The sequence below is a fragment of the Coloeus monedula genome (assembly GCF_965178545.1).
Source record: "Coloeus monedula genome assembly, chromosome: 1".
Classification (NCBI taxonomy): Eukaryota; Metazoa; Chordata; class Aves; order Passeriformes; family Corvidae; genus Coloeus; species Coloeus monedula.
Genome location: NC_138781.1, coordinates 44,602,667 through 44,610,246, shown reverse-complemented (window position 1 = coordinate 44,610,246; position 7,580 = coordinate 44,602,667). Strand labels below are relative to the sequence as shown.

At 44.3% G+C, this 7,580-nt stretch overlaps 1 protein-coding gene across 1 annotated transcript in view; it reads right to left on the bottom strand.

Annotated features, from left to right (window-relative positions):
* Window positions 1-12: 12 nt before the first annotated feature.
* The window catches only part of BFSP2 (beaded filament structural protein 2), a gene marked incomplete at both ends in the record, with an annotated part of 28,338 nt that continues 20,770 nt past the window's right edge, over window positions 13-7,580 (bottom strand). The window contains one exon of the mRNA XM_082303265.1: window positions 13-376. Within this exon, the coding sequence (XP_082159391.1) occupies window positions 13-376 (364 nt within the window). The remainder of the gene's footprint in view (window positions 377-7,580) is intronic.

Below are 7,580 nucleotides of genomic sequence, written 5' to 3'. Positions count from 1 at the left end.
GGGCCGCGCCCCTCACCGCGCATGCGCCGCCACCTCGCGGCCAATGAGCGCTCGGGGGAGTCTCCAAAAAAGGGGCGAAAGGCGCTGACGTTGCGGCGCGTGAGGATGCGCGCGGCGGGCGCGGGGAGGGCGGTGGCGAAGCGGCCGCGGATTGGCCGAGTCGGGCGGGGCGGGGCGTGCGCGCGCGCCCAGGGCCGGGCTCGCGCCGGCCCCTCCCGTGCCGCCCTTCCGCGTGCCGGCCGGGCTGGGGAGCGCGTGGGTGTGACGGGCTGTGGGCGCGCCGGCCGCGTGCACGCCCTCCGTGCTTGCCGGGGGGGCCCCGTGGCAGCGTGTGGCCAGCAGGTCGGGGGAGGTGGTCCTGCTCCTCAGCTCAGCCCTAGTGAGGCCACATATGGAGTGCTGTGTTCAGTTCTGGGCTCCTGAGTACAAGAAAGACAAGAAGCTACTGGAGAGGGTCCAGTGGAGCATCGCAAAGATGATTAAGGGACTGGAGCGTCTCTCTTATGAGGAGAGACTGCAGGAGCTGAATCTGTTCAGTCTAAAAACACATAGGGGATCTCATAAATTCACATAAATATTTCCAAGGCAGGTGCTAAGAGGATGGTTCCAGGCTCTTTTCCCTGGCGCCCAGCAACAGGACAATGAGCAATGGCCATAAACTAAATCATAAGAAGTTCAACCTCAGCATGAGGAAGAACTTCTTTATAATGAGGGTAGCAGAGCACTGGAAGAGGCTTCCTGGGAAGCGTGTGGAGTCTCCCTCTCTGGAGACATTCAAAACCAAGCTGCATGCCTTCCTGTGTAATCTGCTGCAGGTCACCCTGCCTTGGCAGCAGGGTTGGACTGGATCATCTCCAGAGGTCCCTTCCAACCCCAACGATTCTGAGATTGAGCACAGCCATAGCTCCTCTGGAAGCCCTTGGCCGCTTCCCGCATCAGGTGCGGGCCCTTCCTGTTGGGGCCGCATCACAGTAAAACAGGGACAGCTCCCTTGGGCTCAGAGCACAGCTGGAATCACTTCCAAGCAGGCTGAGAGAACTGCTGGAGCAGCCCCAGTGCTCAGCCGGTCCCCACAGGCTCGGGGCACTGCTCAGCCAGCCCAGCCACCCCCCACCCATGAGGAGAGGTGGCGTTCGTTCCCAGCGTGGACTACCATGACAAAGACATTGCCTCCCACACCCCAGCAAGGCCTGTGAACTTACACTGTCGTTGCAAAGGATGCAAGGAAGTCATTTAGCTTTCATCTTGGGTCTGTGTGGTTAAGTGAGTAAGTCTTGAAACACCACTCTGTTTAGGATGCCCGGATGTGTTGGCGTGAGCTTCCTAGCTGCTTTTCTGACTTGCATTGAAGCCTAGGGAATATGTGCTGGAAAATAAACTGCACAGTGGGTGTCTGCAGATTGTTACTTCTCACCTTGGGTACTGTAGTGACCTTTAACTCTGGAAAAAAATTTGGGTGTTTAAAAAGTTCGCTGTGGCTTCAAGACATGTCAAAAGTTTTGAAGCAGGACATTTGGAAAAACAGCCTCAGACTGCCATGAGTCATAAATAATTACATGAAACACTGTTTCCAATTACTTACTTTATTCATCAGCCATCTAAAGGAGATAGAAGTTCCTATGGTAATGTGTGAGCTCAAATGAGAATTACCTATCAAATATGCATTGGTTTGTATTAGAATTACATAAAAGTAAGCATGTTTGTATTCTTGAGTTCTTTAGTATAATTTTGTGCTTTGTCATATCTTCTCTTGAGATAATTACATATGTGTGTGTATATATATTAACATACAAATTAAAAGTTTTTCCAAACTTTGGAGGGTGACAGTCTCAATTTATGTCCATGCAAATGCTGTTATTTAGTGTTTTCCATTCATATTTCTTAGGTTGTTTGAAAAAACAGGCAAGGTGCCATTGACATATTGCAGAAAGAGGTTAAATACACGATGTCTTTGTAAAGTGTGTTGTAGCTGTGAGTAATTGAATCACTGTAGTCAAGCATTCTGCCTTTGGGAAATGTGTTACAATCCTCTTCTTATGTGTCACCCGCTGTCCTCCTTGTATTTTTACTACCTGTGTACTTAGAGGATTTGAGCCTGCACAGAGCAGGCCCTAGAGAGCTAGAAGCTGCAAGTGTAACAATTCATTTGGTAACACCGAAAATGTCATGTGATCAATGACACTTTCCATTTGTGATAGGAGTCATTACTGAAGTAGGGAGCAAATTTGGTAGCAAAGTCTCATCTTTCTGTGCCTCCTGGGTGCTCCCTGCTTACTGTCCCCTTCAGCTGATAGAAGGTCATGCGGAAGGTGTGGCAGCGAACGGTTGGCTGTGGAGGAGTGTTTGACATTCCTTTTGTCAAGGTGCCACATTCCCCTGTGTTTGTGCTCCGTTATTGCCCGGGAAGCTGACATACCTCCGGCACTGCTCCATGCTGGGACTTGCAGGCTCAGCACTGGTAATGCCATGCAACTAAGCAGACAGTTTTTGTCCCTCAGCTTTTGCGGTGGATAACCTAATAATGTACTAAGCACAGTGCTGTGCCCGATTCTAAGCTGATCGTTTCTTGAATTTCAGCAACTGGTAAAATATTTTCATTGTACTGTTGTGGATAGCCCCGTTATCAGGCTGGAGAATGTGAACCTGGTGCCTTTTTGCAGCTTTTAGCATCCGCATCACTTGTCTCTTGCAAACACAGTACTGTAAGGCTGGAATGCCCAGCTGGGTTAGAAACTTAATACCTGTCAGGAGCAGCGTACCACGAAACATTTCAGCTGTTAAGTCTGGAACAGGCTTGGCAGAAATCATGGAAAATAGAAGCAATGTTTTAGGTGTCGGAAGGCTTAGATCCAGATTTAAAGACATCTCAGTTGGTGCTTTAAAGGAAGCATTAGTTACGCAGTTATGCTTGGATTTACCTCCCACCTCTACTTTTATTTTTATGTAAAATTGTGAAAATGTGCTGACGCACAGCATTTGTAGTTCTGTGAGAATGCATTGCATCAGCTTTTACCATTAAGATTGTTATTGTGTAAAAAGTTAGATGCAGAAAAAAAGGTCAGTTTTTGTGGCTTTCTTTTCCTTTCTCAAATTCAATGTCCCTCAATACTTGCACAGAGGACACTTGGCTGAAGAATGGCTCACAGGCATGGACTGGCAGAAGTGATGTTTGTAATGCAAGGAATATATCCAGGATGCCACATTGCTGTGCTGGGAGCACGAGCTCAGTGCACGGCTCCCTGCTGCACTGTGCATCACTGACCTGTGTGACCTGCCTTTGGCAAGACACAGCACTCCGAGTGCTTCTGCTCATGTACAGGTTTACCCCCAGGACTCTGAGGACTTCATCTCTCTCCTCCCCCACACAGTGGTGCTTGCCTGCCTCTTCTCCATCCTGTAGCTATGGCAAGTCCTGCCATGATGCTGTTCCCTGTGCATCTTGGTGCATTTTATAAAGCCTGAGGCATGAAGCATTACTGCATGTAGGGGAAGTGAGGCAGCAGTCACTGTTCACATGGAGAAACTGAAGGAAGGAAAGTTGGAGTGAGTTGTCGGTGATGCAAGAGTTAGGACCAGACTTCCATTTCCAGTCCCCCACTGTTTCATCTTCCTTTGTACCCAGTTATCTCAGTTCTGTGACATGAAGGTGATGGCACTGCAAACTGCTTTGACATTTGCAAAGCACAAGCAGAAAAACATTCAGTAACTCCTGGGCAGACGCCTGCTTAAGGAAATTGGAGAAGGTGCCTTTAGGTGCAGAGCAGCTTGCAGAAGGGTTGTGGTGGAGTCCTTGTCACAGCATGGGCTCACTTCTCTTTAGGAGCTTAATCTTCCTCTCAGCTCAGAGTTTGCTGTAGTTTGAGACCTGTACAGTCAGAAGGGAGAAGTTTTATCATGCACATTTCTCCACCAGTAATTGCCATGTGAAAGCAGGTGCTGTTGCCAACAGTGCATGGTGGTTTGTTAAAGTGTTAAATTTTAGACAATGCCAGCTTGAAAGTGACCTTAAAAACAATCTTTTAACCACAGAATCAGTATAATATTTCTTACACTAAAATGTAAGCAGTAGAATGATGGGCTAGAATACCAGTTCCTAGTTGGTCTGCTATGTTGCTGCTTAGTGTGAAATCTTAAATGAGGCAGGGGCTCACGTAGAACTGGCACCCTCTGCTTCCCCTAAGGATGCAGCAGTGTGTGTTCAGGCTGTGGTGCAGAAGAAGCTGTGCCTGGCTGGGAGAAGTATAAAGTACACATATGGTTTGATAGCACAGCTCATCTGACCTAGTTACTAGCTATCACTAAGGGGGTGGCTGTGCTTTACAGTCTGGACTAGTTCATTTCCCCTTCCCATCCCTCTGCTGCCACTGGTACATGTCTGTCCCTGCAGTGGCCTGATTCAGGGAACTAAGTGGCAGGAACACCTTCCATCATCTTACAGGGCTAAATTTCTGCCGATTTTGATTCTTGAACTGTCTCCTGAGACATCAGACAAATGTTCATAACAGCAAATGCCACAAATTCCTTCACAGGAATATAGATGTGAGAGATACTGCAGTGGAGGATAATAAAATCTGTTTTCTGGTCCTGATTTTCTGAGGAAAGCCAGTTGGAAACACGTCCACATGTATTTAACAAAGCAACTGCTAGACTACAGCATAAATATAAAGCTAAATCAGTTTATGAACCTTAGTGCCTACAAATAGTTGTGAAAGCCTTTAGGCTCTCATACTCTCAATCTCCCATCTCACACGGTGAAGACTGTCAGTGCTTAGACAGCATTCAGGCTGGGAAGGCACCCTGGAGGGGCTGCATAGCTAGCTAGGTACCCACAGCAGTTAGTGTAAAAGTGCAGAGAGATTTCTTCACAAGAGCTTTAGCACTTAATATGAAAGCACTTTGATTTAGAAGGGCCAGACATGCTACATTTGACTTCTGATGGACTATGCACAAAAATAATATTTTCTGTGGCTTTTGGTCTTTGCTAGGAATAGAGAGAAAAGCTGCTGGAAATTCATTATTTATGCTTAGATGCTTCCTCCTTTTCCAGACACTTCCCCATGCTGAAATACCTTGATGATTTTGCAAGAAACTATTTCCATTCCAATGAATAAACATCTTAGTATTAACCTAATTTAATTTTTATGAAATACTGGATCATGGTATATAAAAAACTTTAAAAAAATATTTCTTTCACATCAGAGTATAACTGTAGACTCAGAATTTCATCAGGCTTATCTCCCTGAGTGACATTTATAAAGAACAGTTTCACAGTGGGATAGTCAGCAGTTGCTTTTCATACCTGAAACATCACTAGAAGATAGCAAAGGAATCTGAATCCAGATTGTATATTGTTATGTTTTTAAAATTCCCTCTTCACTTTCAAATCATAGGGAGATTGTTCTCTTCTGTGTCAGGAATGAGTGGGAGGTTATGTTTTGTTAATGCCAAAAAGTGATCATTGCTGGATACCTTCCAGTTAGACCCAACCCAAGGGCGTGTACCATCTAATTTCTTGTATCACTGTCTGTATTTTCTCTCATCATCACTATTCTTGATGGAGTCTCAGCTTGCTAAATTCTTCCTGCACTGATGTATAAGAAGGTATTATTGCTGCTCTGAGGAGCCTACATTCTTTGAGAAAAAAACCCAGAATCTGCCATTATCTGCCTTTATTTTTTTGGTTGTTGTTGGGTGATCTTTTAATCCAGTAATTTTTTATCAAAATGTTGCAGGTGGTACATGCCAGATGGACTTTTTGCAGAGATTAAATGAAGGATCGTTTGTCAAGCAGCTGTATCAGGAAGGATTTTTTGGGGGGGGGGGAATGTACATGGTAAGGCATGACAACACTTGTGTCCCTATTCCTGTAATTCACTGGTGGATCGAGTTTAGTGGATTCAGAGGGTACTTGGTTTTATCAGTCATTAAAATCTAAGTAGCTTTCTTAGCGAATGTTTCAATTAAAAATCAAAATATCTATAGTCTACCTGTCATATACGCTGTATGCCACTGTGTTCTCTAATATATGCCATTTCTCAGCAGTCCTTGAGTTCATTTAATGAACTGTGCTGTCACCCAGTGTAACTACTGGTCTTGTAAAGTCCCAATCCAACAAACACATGTATGGTTAACTTCATCACTGTGTGGAAACTTGTGAAGGAAAGCCAGCCACCTGCCTAAAATTTTGCGTGATAGGAGCTAAGGTTCATTATGTTTCTCTGAAAATGCAAGATCCATCTTGGCACTTTATGTGACCATACTGCACATGCAATACAATGAGGTTATCAAAGTTTAAAATATAAAAGAAAGTCAGAGGTGAAAGATGGCAAATCTTTTTCCTTTTGATGCCATCAAAATACAGGAAACAACCTAAGGTCAGCCAACAGGTCGATGCTATGTGGATTCCTGTTCAAAAGAAGTTTGGCTGACCTTCCTTGGAGGGATGTTGGTATCAGGAAAGAACAACCATATAAAAACAAATATAAAAATATATCAGTATATCAGAAAGTATCACATTGGCACAAACTGACACCCTGGCTTGGACTCTCAGTATATAGTAAAAGGATGTAACCTGGACTGCAGGCAGAACTGTTGCTCTCCTGCACCTTCAGCTTTTCCAGAAGTTTAGTCTAGACTTAAAAATGTGTTTATAAAGTACTGTGGGATGCTGGGATTAACGATTCTACTGGTTTACATATTTCAAAATTAATCACATTGAGTTAACAGTGCACTTAACTCCTTCAGCATTATTTGAATAAGATTTTGCACTACTGAGCTGATGGTCTTGTGACACAACAGAGCACTCACCATCTCCATGTGGGTGCTGTGTGCACAGTGGAGGGGTGGCTCAGTCTTGATATATTTGTACTGTGCAAAGAAAGAGTTTCCTTGCTGGGAAGTGGAAAGAGCATGACACCCCTCCAGATATCATGAAATATACTGGAAGGAAAGAAAAAATCAAACAAAAGCCTGATATTCTTTATTTTTATTATAATTTTAACAACATGAGTAAATTGAAATCTGTAAGCAAAGCAATTACATGAAGAGGGTCTAATAAAGTTGTTCAAGCTACAACCTACTTTGATTGTTGAATCAAACTGTATAAAGCAGGCTGCTTTGATGGGTTTTTAGCTTCCACGAACATAATTGGCAGTGACATCTTTTGCTTTAATGGCAATGGTCTTCTGTGGGCTGGGAGTTTCATAATCAGCTGGAAGTAAAAAAAAAGATAAAAATAAAAATTGGTCACTCCTAAAAATAGGAAAATTGCTGAGCCAAGTCCTGTCCTCAGTTCAGCTGGTGAAATCTCACCAGCTTCAGCAAGATTTGATTATTTTAAAATTTTCCCTGGCTTGAGCAAAAAAGCGAGTCAGAATCTGTGGATCAGATTCTCAGAGGTTTCATGTCTAAGGGTGATTAAGGATCTTAGAAAAGTCCAACCAAGCAACCCAACCCAAACACTGTAAAGGTATTCACAGGTTATTCCCAGAGGAAAAATGTTAAGAGTTGGAACTACAGTCCTTCACAAAAGGTACAGTCAGCGGTCCAGATTCTGTCCTTGGACTTCAGGGGTAGCTTAA